General features: G+C 49.3%; 3 protein-coding genes across 15 annotated transcripts in view; 1 reads left to right on the top strand and 2 right to left on the bottom strand.

Moving 5' to 3' along the window:
* The first annotated feature begins 501 nt into the window (after window positions 1–501).
* Window positions 502–15,379, top strand: LOC120818180 (liprin-beta-1). Of its 2 annotated transcripts, none has more exons than XM_078100498.1 (25): window positions 502–706; window positions 4,685–4,755; window positions 5,837–6,042; window positions 6,904–6,984; window positions 7,204–7,317; window positions 7,396–7,506; window positions 8,386–8,478; window positions 9,518–9,635; window positions 10,629–10,690; window positions 10,762–10,828; window positions 10,997–11,103; window positions 11,245–11,315; window positions 11,780–11,834; window positions 11,945–12,089; window positions 12,614–12,749; window positions 12,822–12,944; window positions 13,040–13,190; window positions 13,298–13,409; window positions 13,490–13,578; window positions 13,670–13,792; window positions 13,880–14,005; window positions 14,087–14,275; window positions 14,497–14,655; window positions 14,750–14,815; window positions 14,894–15,379. In XM_078100498.1, the coding sequence occupies exons 2-25, from the start codon at window positions 4,692–4,694 to the stop codon at window positions 14,966–14,968; spliced, it is 2,643 nt and encodes an 880-aa protein (XP_077956624.1). In that variant the 5' UTR covers window positions 502–706; window positions 4,685–4,691; the 3' UTR covers window positions 14,969–15,379. The 2 variants fall into 2 exon arrangements, with proteins under 2 accessions (XP_077956624.1, XP_077956623.1); XM_078100497.1 differs by having other exon boundaries at window positions 511–706; window positions 11,945–12,095.
* On the bottom strand, window positions 15,378–18,090 carry cyb5r3 (cytochrome b5 reductase 3). Of its 2 annotated transcripts, XM_040175047.2 has the most exons (9): window positions 17,902–18,090; window positions 17,465–17,590; window positions 17,216–17,288; window positions 16,866–16,972; window positions 16,655–16,784; window positions 16,473–16,556; window positions 16,155–16,240; window positions 15,965–16,064; window positions 15,378–15,877 (listed from the first exon to the last, which is right to left on the bottom strand). In XM_040175047.2, the coding sequence occupies exons 1-9, from the start codon at window positions 17,920–17,922 to the stop codon at window positions 15,705–15,707; spliced, it is 900 nt and encodes a 299-aa protein (XP_040030981.1). In that variant the 5' UTR covers window positions 17,923–18,090; the 3' UTR covers window positions 15,378–15,704. The 2 variants fall into 2 exon arrangements, with proteins under 2 accessions (XP_040030981.1, XP_040030980.1); XM_040175046.2 differs by having other exon boundaries at window positions 16,655–16,972; window positions 17,902–18,083.
* A 1,283-nt stretch (window positions 18,091–19,373) lies between these two features.
* Window positions 19,374–26,744, bottom strand: part of syt1a (synaptotagmin Ia) — an 84,443-nt gene continuing 77,072 nt past the window's right edge. For all 11 annotated transcript variants that reach the window (XM_078100496.1, XM_078100490.1, XM_078100492.1 and 8 more), the window contains 2 exons: window positions 24,032–24,165; window positions 19,374–22,917 (listed from right to left, as the gene is read on the bottom strand). In XM_078100496.1, the coding sequence (XP_077956622.1) occupies window positions 22,711–22,917; window positions 24,032–24,165 (341 nt within the window). In that variant the 3' untranslated portion in view covers window positions 19,374–22,710. The remainder of the gene's footprint in view (window positions 22,918–24,031; window positions 24,166–26,744) is intronic.

Raw genomic sequence — 26,744 nt, 5'->3', positions numbered from 1 at the left:
TCTATTTAATAACATGCAGTTTGCACCATCAATGCGCTCAGTCCTACAGTGAACTGCCTGTATCCTTCCAATATGCTTATGTTCTGTCCTGTATTCTGTATGTTTTTTTTATTGTATTTTTGCATTAAAGACATGATAAGATTATATTTTAGTGACAGAGAAATGAGAGGAAGGCACAGATGAGAGGAGGGCACAGATGTTATAAAATATTCTTAATAATTAATCTCACAAATTGATAAATATTTCCAGTTAGTATTTTAATGGTGGAGCAAACACATAAAAGCTTGTCAGGGTTTATTTCAAATGATTTGGATTCGGAAGGAATATTCAGAATGGAAAGCTGCGATACAACAGTGTAAAGCTTTAGACTTTTTTTAAAGATACATAACTATTTCCCCCAAAGTTGTGAGGGGCATCAGAAAACGACCCCCCCACCTCACCCCCCCGCACACACACACACTCCATTGTGGAACACTTACCAACCTTTAACTTGGTTTCCGCTTTTATTTTGAAGGCCATCTTCCCGGAAGTGTCCCCGCTTCCGGCCAGCTTGACTCCGCTCGTACTGGCTATTTATTTAAGTTTGGAGGTCCGTGTCCTGGATGAAGACCTCAGTCCACGGAGGAGCGGTGGAGTGAAGCCATGAAGCGGCTGTGAGGAGGGTTTTTTTGGGAGTTGAAGCGTTTCGTTTATCGGTCGACAAACCGTAAGTTAAACCCAACTTTAAATGCCCGTTCGAAGCAGAGTCCGAATCAACGGTTTTGTTCAGTGGAAGTTTGCTGAGCCGCTAGCTGAACTTTACGTTAACTTTACGTTAATTGTGTTGAACGCGTTTTAATTGGACACGAACGTCGCGAGAGACGAACCGTTTGTGTCAGCTGAGAGTTTAGCTTAGCTCATAGCCTCTAATGTTAACCGTTATAGCGTGTTTAATTCATTTAAATGCGTAAAAGTCGATTTAAGACGTATTTTTGGTTAAAATAAATTCGTTTTTTATTGTAAATTGTTCATTTTCACTTCTGTTATTTTCTATTTTTCTCGCTGTGGTATAAGAAGAAATGAACTTGTATCCTTGTGACTTTTATTTAATTCATGTTTTTTGAATTGCTTCTGATTTCACATTAACGCAAAATGCAGGCAATTTGTTATTTTATATCTTGGAAAATACACACTAAATCCTTTTCTAACACGTGCTTCACCAAAGTGTCTGCCTTATTTTCTTTTTCCTTCAACCACATCTAATTTGTGCGTCACGTGTCCGTTAAATGTTTGAAGCCAAATCACAAATCCCAGTTTGGCTCCCACAGCATCCACTGTATAAAACGCATTCGCAGCCGGCGCTTTAAAGCGTTGCTCCTTTCTCCATCAGCCTCAGGCCCCTTTTTTTTAGCGACCGGGACAGTAAGGGACACCTCTCCTGTAGGACGAAGCTGCGTGACCTTCCTCTCTATGTCCCATCATGTCCCCTCGGCTTCCGGCCACTGAAAGCATAACAAAGGATTTGATTTCCTTCTCCGACAATAACCATATTTCTGTCCCGCCACACACACACACACACACACACACTCTCTCTCTCTCGATGGTCGGCTGACCCAGAAGACGTGAATCGTGGCCCCCAGTGTTTGAGTGTTGCTCGGCAGAAAAAGGAGGCAAAGTTCAGCATTGATCCGAGTTGTAGTCGGCGGCCGACCCGGCCTGCAGTGAGATCTGCACAGACCAGACCAGGAGAAGCCTTCTAACCTCTCAGGTTTTTGTTTTTCCGGAAGCCACGTGTATAAAAATCTGCATTCCTTGCATTCTTGGTAAAAGAAGGGAGGCGTCACGTGATGCGTTGAGACGTCCGCATGTCCCTGGAATTACAAAGATCTCAATTTAGGCTGAATCTCTTTTCCTCGGGGGGGGGGGGCTGTATGCGAGCTGCGGGAGTATTTCAGCCATGAAGGTTTGTCGCTGCTGGCCCGAGAGGAAGACGTTGCTCCAGCGTGGGTCAGGAAACGCTTCCTGACAGGAGCGAGTGACGGTCTTCCTGAGTGCAGGCGCGCCTCTGTGTTTACGGCCGTCACGGCTCGACCTCATTTTGACTCCTGCTCTCCGACTCTGGAAGGACTCCTGTAACGGACGCCGTGAAAGGCAGTTTTTCTTGGCTCATTGTGATTTCTTTCTCGATTCCTCACACACACACACACATTATTACCTCCTCCTCCTCCTTCTTCCTCCAATGTGAAATCCTGACCCAGGATGTACTTGAGTTGAGGGCCACATGGAAAAGCTGCAACGTCTTGATGAGCGTCATGTGAGTCCCAGGGGGACAAAGGCCTGTCTGTGCGGCGTCTCCGTGTGGGTAGATGGCCGCTCGCCTCGCGTCAAACGGTCAGACCTCGTCGGAAACGCAAACAAAGGCCGGGTGTTTGACCGGCGGGTGGATTTCACGTCGGGTGGACTCCCGCAGGTCGGGCTTCGTGCCTGCGGCGTTGCCTCTTTGAGTGCTACTTTTAACGTTTGCTTTTGTGCTGCAGCGGATTATAAATATGAGGCGTTGCTGCTGTTCGTCTGCGATAGTGCAGAAAATGTATTTGGGCTTTTGACCGTTGAGCAGGCGAAATGAGCAGCAATGGATCCAATATTGAATATTCAAACAGCCGCAAGTAGAATCCCCATGAAACTATTTAAACGGTTTGGACTCCGTCTTGTCTGAGACGGCGCAACCTAATTTAACTTTTGATCCAATAAGCAGCGATGTGATCCAGCGGTTACTACGACAACGCTGCTCCTATTGCTATTCTGAGTCGGTCCTATTCTGAAAGGCACATCCGCACCACAGCTGGAAGTAAGATGTGTGTCGCTCAGCACACGGTCAAGTAATCCCAGCCTATTTTCTCTGCAGATGTATCGTCCCTCCCCCTCCAAACCTCCCACTCTACATCTGGTTGATGTTAAAACCACCTTTCGGCCCAGTCGAGTTACATTTTCAGACAAATTTGTATTTCTACCAAGTAGACTTGGAAATGTTCCTTCTCCAGTGATCGCTTGTGATCCTGCAGAGGACGCAGTAAAAGTGCATCAGAAGATGCAACGAATCCAATATCATTTTGGACAAAGAAGTAAACGCGATAAAGATGTCACTTGTCCTTTTTATTGACGTTTTCATTGCGGACTGTTCTCGTCTTATCGGATGAGAAGTTCTAACGTCTGGACGGAAAGAAGTGGCTTTTCTTAAAGAGTATAAAATGTGTTTGTTCCCTGAAGCATTGCTTCTGAAGGATGAAGGGGGGGGTCCACAGAGGTCAGCGGGGACGTCGGTACCAGGCGTCGGTGTTTTTTTTTTTTTTGGGGGTTAACTAACCTGCTCAGGAATGTGCGCAATGCTCACTCCCTCACTGTCGCGTTATCAATCATCGCCGCTGACGCTTCCACACGCGGTCCTGGGAGGTGGACCCGCTTCTGTGGGCTTTTGGGCAGAAACGGAAGACCTCTCGACCCGGGCCCGGTTTCGTCTGAAGAGTGGAAGTATGGAGTACTTTGGAGTATCGTGGTTCACGTGGCAGCTTTCAGTGAGAAAGAGCAAAATCCATTCCTGATTTGTTTCTGTCTCGGCAAGTTTTATCCTAAACTCTAAAATGATGCAACGGCTGTGGTGTGTGTGTGTGTGTGTGTGTTTCCCACGAAAGCCACGATGCTGGTTTGGATGTGGCTTTGATCACATGACCGCGGAGACGGCGGCACTGACCAGAAGAGATGGCCGGGTGGAGCATGAGGAAGCACGCGGCGCCTTTTCTCTCTTCACCCTCGTCTGCGCTCACACAGTAGAAACCTACTTTCATTCTCTACAGAGAACCTTTGGGGGGAAACCAACCAACCTCAGGGGAAATGAACAGCTGACCAAATACAGCTTCCATCAGACTGGAAATAGATGGGGGGGGGGAGTAGTAAGACCCGAGTAGCCCACGAGAACTGTTAACATTTTATGTGAAAGCTGCTCTCCTTCCCTGGGGAGGGCAGTCGAAATGAAGCCGTGAAGCAGTCGAAGCCCCTTGTCCCATAAACAGCCCCCCCCCCCCAGATAGGAGCCCCAGCCCATGAGCACCGGAACAAGGCCTGCTGGGTAAAAAGTCCCAGAGATCACTTTGTTTTCTGCAGCACAGACTTCATATTAGAGAATTGTGCAGAATAAAAGTGATTTTATGACCTGTGGAAAAATACTGTGCTTAAGCTAATGTTGCACTGAAAGCTGGTCTTTATTTTTTTTACAATAAGTGGACCTACTGATGTTTTCTTAAGTGAGCTGCTGTGGTCTTTGGTTTTGTTTTAATGCAATTCATGAGATAATCTCATCACATGTTCTTTTTAGTTGTTTTGGCGTTTTGAACTCGTGACACAATCTTCTTTAGCAGACAGATTTTTCCTCAGTCGTCATGAAAACGTTTATTAGATGATCACATTTCCATTTGGTTAAGTCCGGGACTATTTGAGATATTAATACCACATTCTCTTTTTAATTCACAATGCTGACATTCTTAAAGACGTTGTTATTCGTCCTTAATCTCACTTCCATAGAACCATATTTACGTTTTTTTGGGCGCCACCGTGGATGAATTGAAAGCAGTTAATGTCGGAGTCTTTGCAAAGTCCTTTGTCTATTTCTTCTTCTTCTTTCCCTCACTTAACCTTCTTCTTCTGTTGTCAGATTCAAGATGATGTCCGACGCCAGCGACATGTTGGCAGCGGCGCTGGAGCAGATGGACGGGATCATAGCGGGTAACCACGTCGTACACTTTGACTTTTAAGACCACTTTTCGAGTGGGCACGGGGTCCGGCAACATCTGGAAACCATCAAAGTGCATGCTGGGAATACTACGTCCAGCGCACGTTATAACACAATGTGCCCTTCTCCCTCCTCCTGCACCAGCAGCCTAATGCAACCCCCCCCCCCGCCCCCGCCCTCCCCCGATTACACAGCCGTGCTCGAGTGGAATAATGCTGAATGCGAGCTGCGGGACCACCGGGCCTCTCCGGCTCCAACCGCATTCCTCCGCCATGAGAAACCAAAGAAAGTTTCCATCAGCGACGGAAACTAACGATTATTCGCGCTCGGCGAGTTGGGAGCTCCGGCGCTTCGTCCGCGCCGCTGCAGACGAGCACGTCGCTTTTCAGAGTCCCCTCTTTTCCGCTGCTGTGTGTAATTATAGCGCTGACCTTTCCAATGGGAGCGAGGCAGCCGATCATGTGACGTCCCCCCAGTCCCCCTCTGTTTCCGCAGAAACCACAGCCCCCCCCACACACACACACCAGCCCCGGTGGGGGAGCAATGTTTTTGTATGTTTACGTATTGCGCCCCCTCTTTTGTCGCTGTTGGATGTCTTAATTATGGCTGACATTTAAGGCTGAGATGATGAGCAGAAGGCAGCGGCGCTCGGTGGGAACATCGTGCACTCGAGTTCAGTCGACACGCTGATGTTTCTGCTTCCGAAAGACATCAGAAAGTGTTGTTTCCACAGATACGGGAGGAGATTTAATTGTTAGTAATTGGTTTTACTGCGGCACACAGCGCTTGATAAACGTGTGTACCTTTTTAAGGACTAAGAGTATATTTGTTTACGCTGTTCTACTGCAGAAGAACACGTACTTGTGTAGGAGTTACTTGATAGTCGATGTCTTCAGTGAATGTTCCGGAGGAAACTAAGTAAATAAAGTAAATAATGGGAATGAACTTGAATAATGATCAAATGACTGCAATGCTTTTGACTTAATCAATAAAATCAGGGAGAAATCCTTTTATTATAATAAGTCCGGCGAATGATTGGTTCTCTTACTGTCCTCGTCCCCTCTGTCTCCCCAGGCTCAAAGGCCATGGACTACTCCAACGGGCTGTTTGACTGCCAGTCGCCCACCTCTCCTTTCCTGGGCGGCCTGCGGGTGCTGCACCTGCTGGAGGACCTGCGCGGGGTGCTGGAGCTCATGGACAACGAGGAGAGGGACAACCTGCGATGCCAGATCCCCGACTCCACCGCCGAGGGGCTCGCCGAGTGGCTGCAGGGACGATTGGTAACGAGACGAGATGAAGCGTTTGTGTGCGTCGGAGCCGGAGAGATTTATCACGCCGCAAAACCTCAGCCTCTCGGCAACGGCTCTGTTGACACGCCAACAGCCGCAAACACAAGAATGGATCGTACCGCTATTTCGTACAGGAGCACGGCGCGTACGAGGGCAAAGCGGTGTCCCACGGCAACGCGTCTTACGCCGTTTACAAAATGATCTGATTGTAATAACAATGAATTCAAACTAGTGGGTGGTTTGAATAACGTTCTGGCAAATACTTTTCTCTATAATTCATAATGCTTACATTCTTACACCCAAACTAAATACGCTCGTCTCCCCTGTCATTGCATTTTAGAGGTTAAGCGGGGGGGGGGGGTGTAAATGCAGGCGCAAACGTGGTCGCTCATGCATCCGTTAATGTATAAGCGACCACGTATGGGGCCTGGTGGGAATCTCCCATCGCTGCTATGACGTCCGTGTGAAGGACGGCGTTCCTATAGGACTCTCCTGCAAATAGTTTCCGTCTTCCAAAGTGGGGGTTTGTCTAGTTGGCCTCTCGTTTTTCTTTCCTCGCCGCCTCGTCTCCCTCCGAGGCCGCCGTGTTTTTGATTCAACTTTCTAATCACTTTCATGTGAGAACGCGTTGACCCTCAGATGTTCCTCTACAGGCTCCTCTCTTCATGGGAGTTCATCGTCAGCCAGGTTCTGTAGTTCTCTTCTCTTGAGTCCTTTAGAAAATCCACCCGGTTCCGCGGCCAGAATTTAAGCACGACACCAGAACCCCCCCAAATCCCCCCCCCCCCCCCCCGGCTGGAAACCTTGCTGGACAGATTGAGCCACTAATCGGCCCGCTGTGTCTCATTTCAGACCAACGGCCACGGCTCAGACGGAGTCTACCAGGAGCGTCTGTCCCGGCTGGAGAGCGACAAAGAGTGTCTTGTTCTTCAGGTCGGGAAGCTCAACTCTTCATTACTGCTACAAGGCTGCACAACAATTTATAGGCAATCGAGTTTAATGCTGAAAGGACCAAGTTCTCTGATCTGTTTGTTGGTCATTCTGTTTGTTATTGGGTCGAAAGTTTGGGGTCTTGGGTTTCTCTCCACGTGGAAGAGGACTGAGCAGCTTTCGTAGTCTTTACCTCCAGTATCTCGTCTCTCCGTGGTCCAGGTGAGCGTTCTAACGGACCAGGTCGAGGTGCAAGGGGAGAAGATCCGGGACCTGGACTCCTGCCTGGACCTTCATCGGCAGAAGCTGAACGCTACCGAGGAGCTGCTGCAACAGGTGAGACCCGATGAACGTCCCCCCCCCGCACACTGACGTCGGCACGCGGCTTTACCGAGTGTGCGCCTCGCCGCACAGGAGCTGTCCAACCGCACGGCGCTGGAGACCCAGAAGCTGGAGCTGATGAGCGAGGTGTCCACTCTGAAGCTGCAGCTGACGGCGGCGGAGAGAGATCGCCGGGACAACGAGGTACAAACGCGTTTATGTGTGACAGCCGGTCGGTGGGGGGGGGGTGGAGGTTCTCCGCTGCACCTGCGGCCTGTTTTCATGCGATGCGTGACTCCAGAATCCTCTCAGGCCCCCCAGCCGTTGTTTAAAGGTCCCAAAGGTCCGTCTCACTCCGCTGGAGGACTCGGCTGCGTCATGCGGTGCAGGATGAACTTCTTTCAGGGTTACAGGAGAGGCTTAAACGCCCCTTTTGGCTCCAGCAGCTGTTTCCTGCCAGAGCCGCTCTCCCCCCTCTGAGGGGGCAAAGGTTGTGGGTGTTAAAGTTTCCACACACTCTGTCCAATAGCTGCGACACACATTTGGGGAATGTTACGTTTCCAGACAGTAGAAGTCTGAAGGGAGTTTGCTGAGTTGAGTAGAATGAGCCTATTTGTGTTTCCATCCCCCCATTTCAGCTTCAAATCAAGCCCCGAAGAACACAACACGTCCGTGTGTAACATATTTATGTGTTCTGTGTCGAATGAGGCAAATTTAAAACCAGGCCTCACTGTCAAAACTCTTTCCAACAATGAGAGCGGCTCAGTTTGGGGTAAAATGTCATGTTTACACTCCATTTATTTTGACGACTCGAGTATATTGACTTTTGCTTTTGCTCGTTGCTCGGTTTCTTCTGTGAATACCCTTCAAAATTGTTTGAGAAAAAAATAAATGAGCACTTTGGTACGAACGTCTACTTCAGTTTACACGAGGCAGTTGTTTACGTTACGGACGCACAGCCTCTGCGTCGTGTCAGACTTTATAACCAGGATGTCAATCAAATACAGAGTCGTCCCAGTTGGTGTTCTAGGTGGAGACGTAGGACCCTCTGCAGGGTAACGGTGGTGTTTTCCTCCTCCGCAGGGTTTGTACCAGGAAGTAACGGACCTGCGGTTCAGGGTGACGGACATCGAGAACGAGCGGCTGCAGTCTGAGAAGAAACTCTCAGCCAGCAAAGTGAGACAGCCGGCGCTTTTTTTCCTCGCGTGTCTGTCTGTGACGGCGGATCTGCGTGATCCTCCGATAACTCCTCGTGATCCATCTGCTCCCTTTCTTCTCCGCCTCTTTTTTTTAACATCTGTGTGCGACACGCTAACCCGCCAAGCGGCCCAAGCGGGACGGCGGGCGCTCCGCGGGAGACGAGGTGAACGAGGTTTGACGCTGTCCTCTCCTTCCTTTCTGGCCCTGTAAGACCCTCTAAGCCTGCCGCTTCTTCACTCAACTGCACCGCTTTCCTGACTTTCACCACACCTGCTGTAAGTGCCTTCAGGGTCCCGTCCTGGTTCACTTGCTCTTCCTTATTGCATCAACGCCTGTAGACTGAAACGTGTCTGCAGGATCGTACTGTTTGCTCAGGAGGCTGAAAGTGCCGCCAAGCGTTTAGTTTGACTGGTGCGTTCATCCAAGCGGCGTCTCCAGGTTGTTCATTTGGATCTTTGTGGAAGATTTATGTGCATGACCAGTTCCTCAGTGTGTCCACAGTTTGTTGAAGAATGAGTTTAAAAAACAAAAAAACCCACCAAATGATGTAATGAACGACTGCATAATTCGTGTGTTCAAGGAGCACAACCGGATTAAATCCAGTCAACTGTAGTTGTTCTGTGTAGAACATCTTCTTTTCCAAAGTTTGAAACATTAGTATGCGACCAGGCTCAAAGTGAGCTTGAGTTCTGATGTAAAAGTGGAACAGTGATCCGGTTTAATTCCACATACACGTATCGAATGCTGCATGGCTTTTTTTTTTTTTTAAATGTGTCCGTTCATTCGGTTTAAACCTGGAATGTTCATGTGTTTGCATTTAGTCTTAAAATGAATCTACTTCAGGTCATCTGCGCAAACGGATCGGCCTAGGAGACCCATCAATTACTTTAATAGAACATTAGTGACAGAAATCCTTTGCTGCGTTGTGTTTAATCCCTTTGAACCACTGAACGCTTGCTCATACAAACTGGAGTAGAATCGCAGCGCGGTGACCGTGCATCTCCTCTCCTGCCAGGAGGAGCTGCAGCTTCTGCAGCGGCAGCTGGAGGTGCGGGAGGCGGAGCTGAGGAGGCTGAAGGAGGAGAGCGGGCCGAGGGCGGAGAGCCACGGCGGAGCCGAGGGCGGAGAGCGAGGTGGGGGCCGCTCACGTAGACGTCCGGGAGCTTCTTGAACCGCTTCAATGACGGGTTTGACAGATCGATTCCCCACCAGCATCCCTGCCGGAAAATACTGGCCACCTACTGCAATGAGGCGATTTGAGGCGCCCTTGTTTTTACCCCTCATCCGTCTGTCTGCGCCACACCAAACATAAGTGACGGTTACTCCTTCCTCCCGCCGCTGGCCTTATCTAATCCCGCTGGCCGAGGAACGCCGGGTCTGGATGGAGGAGTCTCCTCCTCCACGCGCGCCGCGCTTTAATCTGATGGGCTTTTGTTTTGTCCCTCAGCTCACTGCGCAGACACTGCTTGTTTGTTCCCTGGTGAGATCTAAATCCGAAAGCTACGCCCGTGACCCGGGTCACATGTCTGCTTTCAAGAGGGAAAATGGCTCCGTAAAACAAGACGAAGGAGCATATTCAAATTTCTTAGAATCGGGAAAACGCCGTTTTCCGGCAGGACGTTTTGTTGGACCCTGATGTTTGTTCAGTATACGTGACTCTTTACATAAAATATGACGTAGAAGAAAATGCCCAACGGTGTAGTTTCCTCTGGGAGGCCGTCTGCACCGTAAGAACACGACTTTCACAGCAACTGAGGGTTTATTTGTCGCGCATCTTTATAAAGTAAAGTAATTTCTGTAAACTTTTAGTCTATTTATATTATCCACCTCAGTGGAAATATGTCTTAGTTCTATGCATAAATCTTATTTTGTGAGCAAAGAGGAGCAAGTTCCAGCGCGAGTTGCTTTGGAAGAGATTAAGCCTCGATTAGAAGATCCACCCTGATGACGAGCTCGTCTGGTGCACACGAGGTTTCTCTGTCGATACAAAGCGATTAGCTGCTGTTTTAATTTGTTGATCATTTGTGGTTCTGGTTGAAAGGAGAGCTGCTCTGAGCCGCCGTGGGCTCCTGGTTCCTGGAGATGCACTTCAACGTGAAAGTTTTTCTTTTTTGTTCTTTCCACAGACGCAGAAGCGCTGCAGATGAAGATGGCGCTGGAGTCCCTGGCGTCGGCCAACGACGTGAAGGTACAGCGCGGCGCTGTGCTCGTCGCCTTGACTTATTTCAAGTAGTCGTAACCAGAAGTGTTTGTCATCAGGAGCAACGGATAAAGCAGCTGGAAGAGTCGCTCACAAAGTGCAGGAACGGGCCGGAGCTGATCCAAGGTCAGTCTGTCCAAAGAGCGTTTAGTGTCTTCGGCCTGAAAGTCTCCGTTACATTTCTGATGCCTCAGACATCCGCTCTGAAGTTCAACTCCTTCTATTCGCTAGAGAGATACGTGTGTATATATAATTCAGTTTTCATCCCCGGTGGCTCTGCTGACTGTCCCTCAGAGAAGTTTAAGGAAGACGACTACGCCGATATCCCCGACGACCCCTCGCTGTCCGAGGAGGGGCATCGGGTCGCGCCGGACGGGGGGGCAGGAAGAAGCTCCAGCGAGGTAAACGCAATGCTACACCGGATGAAAGCCAGACTGGAGACTTCCGCTTCTCCAGCGTAGACCTTCGGTTTCTCGCAGGGATGCGGAGCGTCCGTCTGCGTTGTTGTTTGTTTGGCTTAACGGCGTTTCTCTCCCTGTCAGTCCGTCCCGTGCATAGCGGTGCTCTCTGAGATGAATGACCTGGACAGAGAGCGGGTCCAGGCAGCCGGGAGGTAAAACGCTGCCGTCCCCACTTAATCACTGCTTGCTTCATGTCATCGAACCCGCTTCCTCGCTGCTCCACTTTCTCCACAAGGAAACGAATTCCTCAAAATATGAATTAATTCCAGCAGATAAAACTACTCTGACATACAAGAACTCTGTGTATCTGATAATGAGCCGCCATCATGCTCAGTAGATGAGTTGAATCCTCGGCGCTGCAAAGGATTGTGGGTCAGAAAGGCACTGCTTTTTAAACTGCAGACTTATTATTATAAGGGACCTACAAAATGTTTCTCCTGAGGAGAGCGATTGAATCTGTTAAATGATTTAATTACATTTCCATACAAACGCTTTATTTGAGTAGATTTGAAACCAGTGATCTGATGTTTGATGACGCGTCTGTCTGCAAACTGACCGTATTCTGCGGTTCTTGATGCTCAGGAGGTTTTTAGGTCAACACTTTTTGTTATTTCAGTTCCTCAGACTCCCCACAGCCGAGCAGCTCGGCCACAACCAGCAGCGGCGAGCCGGTAAGAGCCGCTGATGTGGACACGTTGACCACAGGGCGCGTCGTAGGACGTTGTCCTCCTCTGACACCTAGTGGTTCAATGGCGCCGCTACCTCTTTTTTCTCTCCGCAGGTCAACACCAAAGCGGGACCCGCGTCCTCGTCTCCTTCCCGAGCGAGTGAGGGGAGCTTTGGCACCAAGAAGGGCCGCGCTTCGTTCGGCCGCGGCTTCTTCAAGCTGCGCGGAGGGAAGCAGGCAGCCAGCTCCCCCAACCTGGGTGATTGTGAGCCGCTGATAGCCGGAGAATTCAGCAAATGTCTTTCTGTGTTTTGACGCTGATCCCGTTGTTTCTCTCGCGGTTCTGTAAATTGAGACGATCGCACCCGGAGGGCCAGTTGGTGCGATAGAGCGGTACGGCAGCGCCGGATTATACAGCTGGATGTCACTCTGAGGTCTGATGGTCACACGCTGTCGTAGCCTCCAATCAGTAGTTCCCGACCTCAATGACTAATAACGATATTCTGTTTCGTCTGAAACAATTCAGGTGTTAGAAACTACTCATTTTTGAACAAGAAAAGCTGCTTCTAGAATTCCTCTCTGTCCACGATCTCACTCATCCAGCTGTCTCTTATCCATGACCTCAAAACATCTGCAATGAAGACCTTCTCTGGGTTCTTCACCGTTTAGTGAGCTGCGTTGTAACCGTTTGCTCCTCTCTCGCGTGGCCGGTAGAGCTGCAGTGAACTCTGAATGTGGTCCAGCTGCGTATGTCACGTTTTAAACGCGTGGTGACCTTCACAGCGGACGCGGAGCGCAGCGCCACGGAGCACCTGGACTTGGCCGGCGTTCCCCCTCGACAGTCCCGCGGCGGATCCCTTCTGCCGTCCTCCCCCGAAACCAAAAAGAAGTCCAAAGGCTTCAGGAGGTTCTTCGGCAGGTAACGTTCAGCCGCCTCGGCCCGCCTCACGCGGCGATTCCTCTGCTCACTCGTCGCGTGCCGCTCCCGCAGACTGAAGAGGAGCCACTCCAGCTCCTTCAACCTGGACGACGAGGCGCAGACTGAGTTCAGGAGGGGGGGGGTCCGAGCCACGGCCGGCCCTCGACTCGGCTGGTCGCGAGACTCCAAACACAAGTAGGGTTTCGGCGCCGCGGTCGACTCTGTGCGGCTCGCCGAAGGGGCCGGCGTCGTTTCCGTAGTGACGAGCGTTCCCTCTGTGCCTCCCTCAGCGTGGTCGAGGTTCCTTTCTCGCAGTGGAGCAGAGAGGACGTGTGCGCGTGGCTGCACGAGCAGGGCCTCGGGTCCTACGTGGCTCAGGGGCCCAGCTGGATCAAGTCGGGACAAACGCTACTGAGGGCTTCGCAGCATGACCTGGAGAAGGTGGGATTCTGGGTCTTGGTTATTGTTACGCTTCAAACTACAAAGAAGACACACATGCAAGAGGAGTTTCCTGCCCGTTGACGTTGGCGCTCTGTTTGCCCCATCAGGAGCTGTGCATGAAGCACCCTCTCCACAGGAAGAAGCTGCAGCTGGCTCTGCAGGCTCTCGGGTCAGAGGAGGAAGACCTCAAAGGCCGACTGGACCACAACTGGGTGACCAGTGAGTGCCGCTTCACACACACACACGGGCGTGTTTCCGCCGCTGCTCTGTGATCCACGAGTGAAATGTGTGTGTTTCAGGGTGGCTGGATGACATCGGCCTCCCGCAGTACAAGAGTCCCTTCGACGAGGCGCGTGTGGACGGCTGCATGCTGCACTACATGACGGTGGTGAGCGGAGAACCTTCTGAAGCAGCTCTGCCGTTAAGGCTCCTCTGTTTCCCGATCAGTTCTTTAAACGTGCCGGACTCTCGTTTCGCAGGACGACCTGCTGTCTCTGAAGGTGGGCAGCGTGCTCCATCACCTCAGCATCAAGAGGGCCATTCAGGTCCTCCGCCTCAACTGCTACGAACCCAACTGTCTGCGGCGACGGCCCTCTGACGAGGTATCGCGCAGGAAGTCCCGCCCTCTTCCCTTTTTGGGTGGTTTGTTTTTCTTTTTTTTTACCTAAAATTCTCCTGTCGTGGTGCAGAACAACATGACGCCGGCAGAGATCTCCCAGTGGACCAACCACCGAGTGATGGAGTGGCTGCGCTCTGTGGATCTAGCGGAATACGCGCCCAACCTGCGAGGCAGCGGCGTTCATGGAGGACTGATGGTGAGAGGGTGCAACAATAACAATTATAATAATTAACGGTGTGATCTTTCGGACGACAACGGTGTCCTCTAATGTGTGCAGGTGCTGGAGCCTCGCTTCAACGTGGAAGCGCTCGCCCTCCTGCTCAACATCCCGCCCAACAAAACGCTGCTGAGACGCCACCTGGCGACGCATTTCCACCTGCTGGTCGGCTCCGAGGCGCAGCGGCTCAAACAGGAGTGCCTGGAAAACCCGGACTACGTCGTGCTGAGCGCCACCGCCAAAGTCAAGGTAGCCGGACACGAACGCATCCCACCGATGAAGCCCGGTCCAATTGTGTCATTCAAAAGTACCAATTATATTTTCTTAGAAACGATATCTGCGGTCCGTGAGAACACAAATAATATATGTGGTGCCTGGTTAGCGGTTTCCAGTTTTTTATGCTAAGCTAAACTCTGAAAACTCGTCTGTTCAAGCCATCAAATGTCAAACCGCCGATGTTCCTCCTGCAGCCTCGCCGCTTGTCCTTCGGTGGGTTCGGCACTCTGAGGAAGAAACGTCCGGAAGACGCCGCCGAGTACGTCTGCCCCATGAACGTGGAAATGCCTCGAAGCAGCAGCTTCCAGACGGGCGTCCGGATGTACGAGGAACACCTGGAACACCTGGAGCAGGTACGCAGACGGCGTCTCGCGGAAAAAAAACATCAAGAACGCGCAGTCGTTTGTCTCCGTCTCGAGCGTCCGTTTGTTTTACGTGTTTTGGCAGATGGAAGACTCCGAAGGCACCGTGAGACAGATTGGAGAATTCTCTGAGGAAATCAACAATCTGACCGTGAGACCCTCGATGATAAAACGGGGAGCAGGTTTACAAAGCGACCGCTGGATGATTTGAGTCTGTCTTCTGTTCCAGAGCATGCTGAAGGACGACGAGTCGTTTCACGAGATTTCTGTCGACGCAGCAGGAAGTGACAACGTGTTTGATTGAGACTTTGTGCCAACAGCTTTCATGACCCTATAGATATTTATTAAGGCTGTCAAATATAATGCATGCATTGTTTGTACCTCTTGAAGTTTCAAGATTACAGCAAACATTTACTGTATCGAGCGACACTGAGATCTGAGTCTTCTGCTAATTTCAACTCCAGTTCTGTGGTCAAAACTGATCAATGGCAGAGGGAATCACACCCAAACTATCTGCATGGTTTCATTGAGTAAGCTCATAAATGCTTGAGCCCCGTCTCCATGCTAAGCCAATAAACATCTGGCTTTAGCGCTCTACCTAACAAGTTGTATTGATCTTGTTTTACTTCAAATTGCATGACTGAAAGCAAATATTTCAAACCAAAGTCCATGTTTTTAAATGTTTTTGCTAATAAAGGTTGCGAGGAATAGTCTACTTTATGTATTTTTTTTATTGCATATCCAAACAATCACCAAGAACATGTTTTAGCAAAATAATGACGATGGAGGGCAGTTATATCCAACACTGGCAGCAGCAATAAAGGAACAAATGGTTGCAACTCTTAAATGATGCATAAAAAAAAAAAGCTTTGCCAGTGTGAAGGCACTTGGACAACAGACCTCAACCACGTGGACACTTCAGGCTGTCCTCCCGCTCTCTGGGACACATGAATTGGTCCATGCTGTAGCATGATGATTACATCGTAGCATAAATATCGTATACAAAGTGCAATACTCTCAGGGTGGAGCCACCTTCACGTCTAGAAGGTGAACCTGCGGCTGTTGGAGTGGCCGATTTTGTCCAGGTTGGGGTTGCAGGCGAACTGGATCATGGGCGGCGGCCCGCACATCAGGATGAGGGTGTCGTCATCGGCGGGGGGCAGGTGTTCCCTCACCATGTCTTCACTGATGAAGCCCTGGCTGTACTCCCAGTCTGAAAGTACCAAGAGTTATTTATGGAAAACTATACTTAATAAACGGGAAGTCGGGGGGACAAACAAAAGTCGGCAGAAGTGACCACCTTCGGGCGCGCTGTCCAGGGTGAACCACAGCTTGAAGCGGTCCGGGTGGTTGACCTGGATCTCTTCCAATTCAGGCCGCAGCAAGATGTCTTTCTCCGTCTGCGACGGGGACGAGAGGCTCAGCGTCAACCGCTTCTCCGCAATCGTACAGGAAAAACAACTTCATCGCGGGTCCCTGGTGGAACTGACCTGGTTGGCAAACAGCAGGTAACAGACCGTCTGGTCCTGCGGATCCTTCATCACGGCTGTGATGAGCTGCAGCATGGGAGTGATCCCTGCGAGAAGCAACGCGGAGACGCTCACTTCACACACAAACGACGCGCTTGTGTCCAAAGAGTAATTCTCTAGAACATGTGACTAAAATCTGCAATAATGAAAATTGAAGTTTGGTCTGCTTCACGCATGAAGACACACACAGGGTCACGTTCCTTCTGATGAGACGAGATTGGGAGGAAGTAACCGACGGTTTAAGGACCTCGTCCACGACACTTTACAAGTCTCGCTTACCGGTCCCTCCGGCGATCATGCCGACACGTTTAGCCGTCTTGGTTTCAGTCGGGGACTTTTTATCTGGTTGAATGTCGAAAACGCCTGTGGATGAAATAAAATTTTTTTTTTTAAAAGAACGTCAGATCCAGCAGCAGAAGTTCAGTCACAACACCTGCAGCTGGTCAGGTGACGCAGCTCACCTTTGCCTCTGTAGACGAGGAGGCCGCTGGGTCCTCTGAAGTCGATGGTGTCGTTGATCCTGAGGCTCTCCAAGTACTGACTCATCTTCCCTCCCTCCGGGAATTTAGGGTTGACATCTTTAAAGTAAATCTGTTGACAGCGGACGGGAAAAGAAAGCGATTTAGGAAAAATGAAATAAAAACACCAGGTGTGCGCGTCGACTCGCTGTACCTTCACCACCAAGTCCACGAAGCCTTTGTCGTCGTCGCTGGACACCGGCGTGTACGGACGGACCACCAGCTTCCCGTCTATTCGCGCAGACAAATAGATGTGCTGCCCTGGAGACGATAAAATAAAACAACGCAGCTTTACTCACGTTCATAATACTATGCAGCTTTATTCAAAGCGGTGAGTCACTACTTTATGGTCCGCTCCTTCGGACAATAAGGTTTAATTCCTTTGCTAAATGTTTTGTCTTTGTGTTCTTGCACGTTCCTCTCACTTTAGAGGTTGCTGATTGTAACACAGAAACAGAAGTCCCTCTCATACCGATGTGATTAATGGACCGGTTGGATACTGACCGATGGGCAGACCCAGGATGTGTTCGGGGGACGGAAGGGCGAAGCGGAACTTCCTGGTGTCGTGACTCACAATCTGCACATCAAAAACACACGAGTTTAATCAGAAAGTGCGGAAGTCCTTGAACGCACCAGTCGCGTTCGCAAACAGGTGATTTTGTAGGAGGTGTTTCAGATCAGCAGCCAATGGCAGTTCTGGCACGTTTGCACGAATAGTTTTAGAGTTTGTAAAACATCGTTCCACCTCGGTACCTGTTTGTCCAGCAGCCGCAGGGCGTACTTTATGTTGGGGTCCTCCAAAGTGAGCGCGGGTCTCTTCTTGGAGAAGAGAAGTCGGAGGATCAAGTTCACGATGCTGTCGAAGCCACCTCGGATCAACTGCGATAGAGCAACAACAAAAAAAAAGGGGGTCGTGAAGAGGAGGAGAATGAGCACCGTGTTAGCATTAGCTAGCTGACGTTCCGAGGCTGCAGCGGGGCGTTGTCCCACTCGAGTCAAGCCGTGTTTCTTTAATCCACAACGGGAGCGATGAGTCACCGCCGCCTGTGTGCTCGGCCCCGACTGCTCGGTTAGGAGAACTAACTTAACGTTACACGGTAGCTGCCGTTAGCTACGGTTAGCCTAAGCGAACGCCGCGGAATTAGCAGAAACTAACGCAACGGTTCAACTTCACACTAAGTTGTACTCACGCCAATGATGTAGGACAGCATTTTCTGTCTGTTTTTGGTAACCGCGAGGTCTTTTAAAGATGCAGAAAGAAGCACCAGATGAGTTTAGTGCAACTGCGACTGCAGTACGAGCTGTCAGAGTCAAAGACGTCAAGCGTCTGTTAGCTAGCGGATGTGAGCTCACACGTCACTGTTCCCTGACAAATAAAAGCACTCACTCGTCAAAAGAAGAAGCGGACATTTATTTAAATCACACAGAGAAAGCCTCTAGCACCACATACTATATTTGATGGCACGTATGATGCCGTTTATGTTTGTTTTATTTTTGTTTACCCTGAAACAACACGGACTTTTTCAACCGATAAACACAACTTCCGGTGTGACGATGGCTAACGCTAGCTAACCTGTTGAAGCTACATCGCCCCTCTGCACAAGGCAGGCCTGGATTTTCACAATAAAACCAATAAATAAATACAAAGGAAATGCGTGGACTTATTAGAATAAAAGTCCACAATTATCAGATTGACAAAAAAACGTGCGTGAAGAGTTCTGCGAGGTCGGACATATGGGCTAGATTACAGCTCCACAGCTAAGATTTACATAAAAATGCATTTTATATTTAAGGCTATCATAGAGCGTCTAAAAGGAATCATTCTTCATTCTTCATATTTGGTTTTGAGGTTTTAAATTGTTTATCATCAAGCCTAGTTTTAAGCATACGTTTAAAATAATATAGAATTAAAAAGATTATTATATATAAGTAGTTTGACGCCACAGCTTTGCATATTACAGATTCTCTTCAGCCATGTCTGTTTACTCAAACCTACTGAACCTTACTCAAATCCATTCCAGGGAAACCAAACTTGTCAACCTATTTTGGAGAAATGTGTTGGTAGAGCCTCATGGTGCACCCATTAAACATGAAGTGTGTTTCAAAATTTCACTCAGAGAAAACCAAACATTACGATGCTTTAGCAAAGAAGCTGACAATAATATATTATTAAACAATAGAAACTACATTTTAGTGTCATTATTTACTGAGTCCCCGGGGTGCTCTCACCATCGATTTCCCTCTGAGCCTTAAATCAACGTGACGTCATCCATTAGGTGGGAGGACGAAGGTGTCCCTGTCCTCTGGCTCGGGTAGACATCAGGGAATATTCACTAATCGAAATTCATCTGTGTATAAAACGGAAAACAATAAGTAGTTGTCGTCGTTGTTGTTGTCGTGTCCTCTAGGTGGCAGTAGTGACCAGGCTAAACTGCAGGTATGGAGGATTCAGGACAAAGTGATCACAAGCAAACATCATTAAAAGTAGAATTGGTCATGCAGACCTTCCTTGTTCCCGTTTGTTTCTGGAGCAGTGGCTCATTCTTCAATACTGACCCTGTTAGAGGAGTGAAGCTCGACGTTGTTACTGAAGCTGCTATTAGACGCCGTCGCAGCGTCTCAAAGGACGACACACAGCTGAAAACACGACATGACAGGCTTCTGTATCAACAGGAAATAAAACATTTTTATTGATCATTTGTGTATATGAAGTTATATAACAACAGTCAGAAAACTCCACAGAGTGAATCACCACACAAAAGTGAAACAAAACTGCAAAACACCTCGTCAAAAATGAAGGTTATACACAGCAAATATAACTGTGTGAGCGGAAAAAAACAAACACCCCAAACAGTTCTACGAGATCACAGAGAAAAGTTCCACGCACAAAATACTCAAGCAGGCGGTTGATGTGCACAAAGGCAACTAGGATCTTTCCACAGCATCAGATTCTAATACTCTACACGGCGCCGCGGCTTCTTGTCACAGGCTTATTTTACCAGAGAAGGATTTGGGGTTTGATTTTGCGTGCACACTTTAATAACAACAACAAGAGGAGCATTGCGTTGCAGGTGATGGCTTTGTGTTGTCGTTGTTGTTGTTTTTCCAGCACACATCGCAATCCGATGAGTTCTGCAACGCCGCCTGTTACTGAGTTCCCTGGTACGTTGATACATTAGTTATTTCTGTTACGGCTCCGCTTTGACCTTTGAAAACCTCGTGGTCCAGATATCAGATCGCCACGGTCATTTCTACGAAGCCGCTTCCTTGTTTACATCGTTTTCCTTTTAAATCTGAAGCTGTTCTGGAATTCACGAATCTACGAAAATGTAAAACACGTCCAATAGAACGAGGGGCCGAGAATGCAGCTGAATTAAAGTATATTCGGTGATGTTGGAATGCAATCAGGCGGCAGATTTGACCCCAAAGGGTTGTTTAAAAAAATCTACTGGAAAGAAATATGAACAGAGGGACATTTGTCTTTTTTACAACAGAAAGTGCAAAGTACATCTAATCTCACACCGACACAGTCCAAACTGTACATTCAGAGCTTTCCTCTCAAATATAAAAGGGGCAGTTAAGGGATAAAATACTTCCAGCACAATGAAAATGCTGATGAGATATACGGACAATAGATGGGGAAATTATATTTGCAGCTGAATAATCCTCATCATGTCACTTAATATTTATTTGATATACATTGTTTGACACAAATATGTAAATATGTACACGGCATTTTAAGGGGACATTTAAATGTAGAATCTTGTTTGGTACCCAACTAATACTCCCTGAAACTTCTGATGCTGGAACTGTGTGCAAGAACAAAAGAACAAACCCGCGAAAAAAGGGGGAGGGGCCTTACACAGAGGTCGACGGGCGGCGGCGGCGGGGGGGTCGAGCCCCGACCTGTAAGCTCCGTCCTCAAGGGTCACAACCTTTCTGTTTGCGTTTGTTTTCTCCACCACGGGGATGAAGGAACGAGTATTGCACAGTGCTCGACGAAATGCTGCGTTTGAAATGAGCCACTCGCGCCGGATCGAAAAGGCCTTCCTCTGCGGGAGGGAGCGAGGGAGCGAGGGAGGGAGCGAGGGAGGGAACGAGGGAGCGAGGGACACAACGGCGGCAAACGCTACGACATCACTACGGGACGAACCGGCCTGGCTACCTACTGATAAGTCTACACACCTCTAAGCACGCACGCCGGTCACAGGGAGACACCAAGCGGTCCTCGCGGACGCCGATGGGATGACGAGTAGCTTTTTCATAATAGCGCTATCGACCACACAATAACATTGAAAACGTTTAGAAAGTTCCTCCGGAAAGCCGACGTCCAGTATATGCAAGAGGTTCCTCCGGGACGAGAGGCCCGGAACGCGCCCCTGCTGCTAATCGGACCCCTAGCGGGGGACGCGGCGGAGCCCCCCCGCGGACCAGGAGCTGCACGCTCACGTCTCAATGTCGACAAGAAGAAACAAAAACTACGTCACAGCCGTCGGCCGAAACTTGATTTGTCGTCATTGCTTTCTTGCTTTTTCATTTTTTTTTTTTTTTTAGTTAAGACGATGGAGTCGGTGAATTTCCGGCTCCCCCCCCACACACACACAAAAAAAGAGAAGTCCACAAGCTAGTTCAAAGACACGCAGTGCAAAACAGAAGCCACGTACAGGTTAGAATTGGCAGTAAAACATGGCTGGCTCTATTGTCACTGTGAGAAGGCAAAGCAAAGACGGCGTTGCCACTAAACCCAAGTGTGCGTGTGCAGGAACGGAGGCGCTGCACACAAGTCGCCTCTGCAAATGGCAGTGATTATAACTGGCGTCCTCTCCTCTGATTGAAGGCAAAAGGGGGTTTGTATCAGAAGAGGCGCCCACCCCCCCTCCCCCGGCGTCAGGAGATCTCCCCCCCTCGTCCCCGGGCCTTTAATAAAGATTTAGTAAAAAAAATCATGCAGCTTACGAAAAATAGTCAAGATGTTGAATTACTCTAAAAAATAGTCCTCCCCCCCCCTTTCTTTACTCCGTCCCGAGGATCGGACCCCCGGCCTAAATGCGGAATACTTCCAACAACGACGAGGCCGTTCAAAGTAAACGTTAAGAACATGTCGTTAAACGAGCGTAAAGACACAATGGACGCAGCTTGGTGCTTTTTTTTCACAAGGGTTGTTTGTTTTTTAAGAGTCTTTTTTCGGAGGCAATATTTTCCGTTTTGGAAAAAGGAAAAGAGCCGGTTTGAGCGAACGAGGGCCTTCGAAAGGCTGAACTGCTCCACTTACTGGACAACGTAAACGCTCTTAGTTTGCATGGACTCATTGAGCAATAAGTACAAAAAGTAGTAAGAAATCATGTGCTTGTCTAATCTCCAGCAGCATCGTTTCCCCTCACAACCACGCTGGTCAATGGCCTTTTATTTTGAAGTTTCTTTGCTGAACTTAAGAACATTGTCTTATATAATATGAATATATTTCCACTAGTGTCTTGCAGGTTGGAATGCTCCTTTTTTTCTCTGGAATGCAATAAGGTAAGAAGGTAGAATTTTCAAATCCTGGGATATATAATATTGGCTTCCCTCTATATCTGCATTTACATCATTTAAAATAGAACATCTTATTAAAAACACCGAGATATCCACAGATTAGGAAACAGGTAACAACATACAAACACGTAAACTAGAAACCATTTTTGTCTGCATACTTATATACACAACTGTGGCACAATAAACGCTTCCTATACACATCGTATTGCTTAAAAGAAGAGGGCGTCTGGTCGGGACGGCGAGGAGGTGAGAAACAAACCGCCGAATCAGAAGAAAGACACTAAAGAGAAAGCGAGTGAAGAAGTGATTGTAAAAAAGCAGACGTTTGAACAATTGGAACTGGACGAGACAGAGTGTGTGTGTGTGTGTGGGGGGGGGGGGGGGGGTTACCATGGACGGACCCATATATCACTGAGGTATTTACACATACTGGCTAAAGAGTACTACAAGGCAGGCGCTGAAAACGCCTATTTCTTGGTGGACAGCTGGGCGTCCACCTCCTCCTCGGGCTTCAGCACGTGCCACTGGGCGATGGGTCTCCGCGGGTTGGCCAGCATGTCGGACCAGTGGCGCAGCTCCGTCCCCGAGCTGTTCAGGCCCACAAAGACCTTCCCGATGGCGTCGTTCTTGCCGATCTTGTCATAGTCCAGGACAGTTATAACAACTTGCACTTTCTGCGGAGGAGAGAGGACGAGGGAGAGAAATGGGCTCATTCAAAGAGGCGCTGAGTAGAGAATATGAATCGGCGCACAAAGGGTCAAAGGTGGAGTTAGATGGGCGGCGGTTAATCAGCGCTGACCAGAAGGTTTCGCTCCGCTGATTCTAATCGATTCACCGATCAAACAGCTCAGTAGCTCCGCTGCGTGGTGCAGACATGAGACATCAATTATTCTAAATGGCGTCCCTGAGGTCTATGGAGCTGATCGCGTGTGTGCTCGCTGAGGATGATTGTCATTCACACACAACTTTCTCACAACAACTGAGAGCTTTAGATTAAACGCAGGAGTTTGACTCCAGCGCCTCTGCAGATGAAGGCGGTTCATTTGCAGCTTTCCGTTGGCCGTCATTTGATACACAAGGTGGGAAAAGTCTAATAAAACTATATTCTTTTCCTACATTGAACAGGTAATATTGTGGCAGTAAGTGTGGGATTAAAGGTCTAAAAGCAAATGCAACGTAGCCACAGACGTACGATACGAGCTCTTTGAGCATTTGGGAGTTTAAAGTATGTTTTAAACTTTCAGGACAGCATTCAATGTACCTAATTAAACGTTTTAATTCATTTAAAGTTCATGATTCCAATCGGTGACACTCATGATCATTCAAAGTGACTCAATGACGAGATAATAACTATAAATTCAGCATTTGTAGCGGTTCAGCACGACGAAATAGGGGCTTGATTTGCACGAGGTTCTGATTGGCGTTTGTTGCTTCTCCTTTCAGGCAAAGTTTGTGCGTTCATTGACGTGATGTCAGCAGTCATCGCTGCGTGCGTCGGCTCACGCAGAAGAGCACAGTAATAACGAAGGAAGCCGGCCCTGAGCTGCGTGCTACGCGTGCCTATAAGAACACTTATCAACGCTTCTGGACAAATTACGAAACAAAAGCCTATTTCAAACGATTATTCCGTTGCGATGAAAAACCTCTCGACTGATTATTTGGCAAATGAGCTTCCACTTATCAATCATTTACGCCCAAATGTTTGCTTCCCCCCCCCCCCCGCAGTGGAGCACACGACCTTTGAGGGATCTCGGAGCCTTGAGAGCGGTAATCGGAGGAGAGACGTACCTGGATCTGTTCAAATGGGACTTCAAAGCTGAAGGACTCGTTGTAGTAAGGGTTCAGGGTGTTCTTCTTGATTGTCGTCTTCTTCTTCTTCAGCCTCTTGCCGTTTTGCATCAGGTGGATCTTCGCATACGGATCTGCGGTGACAAGGACGGGATTCTCTTTAGCACGACTGTGAGATGGCGAGCGCGAACAGAAAGGGGCTTAATTACACACACAGCAGCGTCACCGTTCATTCAAAGGCGCGCATGTGTCTCTCTCTCCCCCCCTTCCTGCTTTGATTGCAGCCTCCATCTCCTGAAATCTCTATTTTCCAGCACCGGAACAAGGTCGCGAAGGCGTGCGAATGAATGCACGGCAACGACGCCACTCGAGTGACCTTGCAAAGGCCCGCGGCCTCGTTCTCATCAGTCCCAAGGCTTTCTCTCACTCGCATCCAAGTGGTCTGCTTCAGCCCCCCCCCCCTTGGTGCAATCAGTGCGTGGGGGAATAACAGCTTGGGTCCGTGACGGGACGGCACTCCTCCTGATTTGTTTCCGGCCGGCAAATTGTCATCGAAGATTAATCGGAGAGGCGGAGCTTCGGCCTCTCGGCTCGTGGGAGAAATACAATATGAGAGGTTTATTTGGGGGCGATTTAATTGACTATTGGATTTGCACAATGAGATCCCGATCAATCCGAGGTGCGGGCAGCCGCAGAATGTAATGACTCGCACATTAATATTCTTACAAGAAGGATATAAAGGAATTCAATGATAACTGGGGTTCAAAGAATGAGCAATCTTCTCGTTCTCATGCGGCTGGTTGGGCATTGTTAACTTAGAAAGTGGGGAAGGAACTTTCTCTTAATATTCCTCTGCACACCTCACTCTGATGAGAAGCACATCCGGTTAAATATCAGTCACGACGGACAGCAAAGGGTCTCTAAACTCTCCCGCTACCATTTCAGATACTCGCTCCCCTTGGACACTAGAAGATGTGTTCAACGGGGAGCGCTGAGGCATTTAAAGGCAAATTGAGAGTAACGGGTTTCGAGTGCGGGTAAATGCGCTGTTCATTTACCTGCTTAAGCCGATTCATCGAGGAAAGCGGCTTCTTGGCTTCACTGAAACCAACGAAAGCACCTCAACGGCAAACTACTGCTCCGTCGGCGATGTGCTGTGTGTCACACATCTCGTGACCTCACGGCGACCGCGCAAGCTATCGGGTGTGTGTGTGTGTGTGTGTGGGGGGGGGGGGAGACGAAAACAAACAACAACTATCTCAGAGATGCTAACGAGGTAGCCTCGTTAGGCTACCGGTGTTCTGACTGAAGTCAGAGCTTAGAGGGGCCCGTTTCAGCTTCCTCTGATAATCCGGATTTATCTCGTGCGCACAGACGGCGTTGTGACGTTCGTGTTCTGCATCGGTTGCGCTGCAGTTGAAAAATGCTTCTTTTTTTTTTTCGCTGGAAGAACAGAAAACACTGAACTAGCTCAGCTCCCTTAATCTTTTATCCGATTATGGGGGGGGGGGGGGGGACCTGAGACGGGCTCCCTGCATGCAGAGACACCAAGCAGATGACGGAGACATGGAGAAGAGGGCTGCTAACAGGGTGGGCGTCCATCTTTTACACCCCCTCGCTGAGAACAGCTGGAGAGCTGGGAGGAGATAACAGCTGGATGTCAATCCAATCAATGACTTACATTAAATGTCAGGCTTTTCAGATCTTTTTACGTGGAATGTATCTGTACTATGATAAACTCTCCACGAAGAGAATACTGATCACGACGCAATCGACTATTGCACTGACACTTAAAACATAAATCGGTAGCTTTGCTGATTCAAAGCAACGGCAGCTTGTTGGATCTTCTTCCTGCAGGTCGTCTCCGTCCGAACTCGGCGGCTCTTCCTCTGCTTCATTCAGATGAAACCCGGCGCAATCAGACCTCCGTCTCATCTGGTTCACAAAGGTCTAGAGAAAGCCGAGAGACGGCAACGGGGCGATGGAGGTCCATGAAAGGGATTCGTGTGCTTTGGAAAGAAAGGACCATTTCAAATCAGAATACCGGCTGCGCTCCGTTGCCCCGGGCAACGACGGCTGCTGCGCGCTCGGCGCGCGTCACGCATCCTCTGCCGTTGGTAACTGTGCCCGAATAAACAGCCGGATGGGATTATGTAAGATAAAAAAGAAAGAGAAAACACACCTGTGGGCGCCGCGTCGCTGATACCCAGACGGGCCCTTATCTTCACCACAGTTTGGCTTTATTGAGTTCTGGAGACTCGCCGTGCCTCATATCCGCCCCCCCCCCCTTCTACCTCCTTATCGACGACGGATGTAATCTGTCCCATTTCACGGATGAGCGGCGGCGCCGTGGTGTGATGCGGCGGAGGGACCCGGATCTCGAGGCGCTACGCGCTCGCAAGCGATTCCACTTACTTATATGCGTCTGTGTTTGGAAGCGGCCGGCTGGGACGCGTTTTGCATCGTTTGGATCATTTGGGCCTGCGTGGCTCCGGCAGCGGAGGCCTCGCCGCGTCGCCCCCCCCCCCCCCCCCCCCCCCGCCCCAAACCTTTGCGTGCGGAGTTGTGCCAAGTGAACACCGAGGCAGGCGCGGTTAAATATAGCCCGCCTGTCATCTCGGCTTTCCCGCCCGTCAGCGTGGATTTGCGCGGTCGGGTGAATCCAGGGGTAACTGTCGGTTTGGCTTTGACGCACTCAACTCAGCGGTGAGCG

Source organism: Gasterosteus aculeatus, chromosome 4 (assembly GCF_964276395.1).
Source record: "Gasterosteus aculeatus chromosome 4, fGasAcu3.hap1.1, whole genome shotgun sequence".
Lineage (NCBI taxonomy): Eukaryota > Metazoa > Chordata > Actinopteri > Perciformes > Gasterosteidae > Gasterosteus > Gasterosteus aculeatus.
This window is presented reverse-complemented; position numbering and strand designations above follow the sequence as displayed.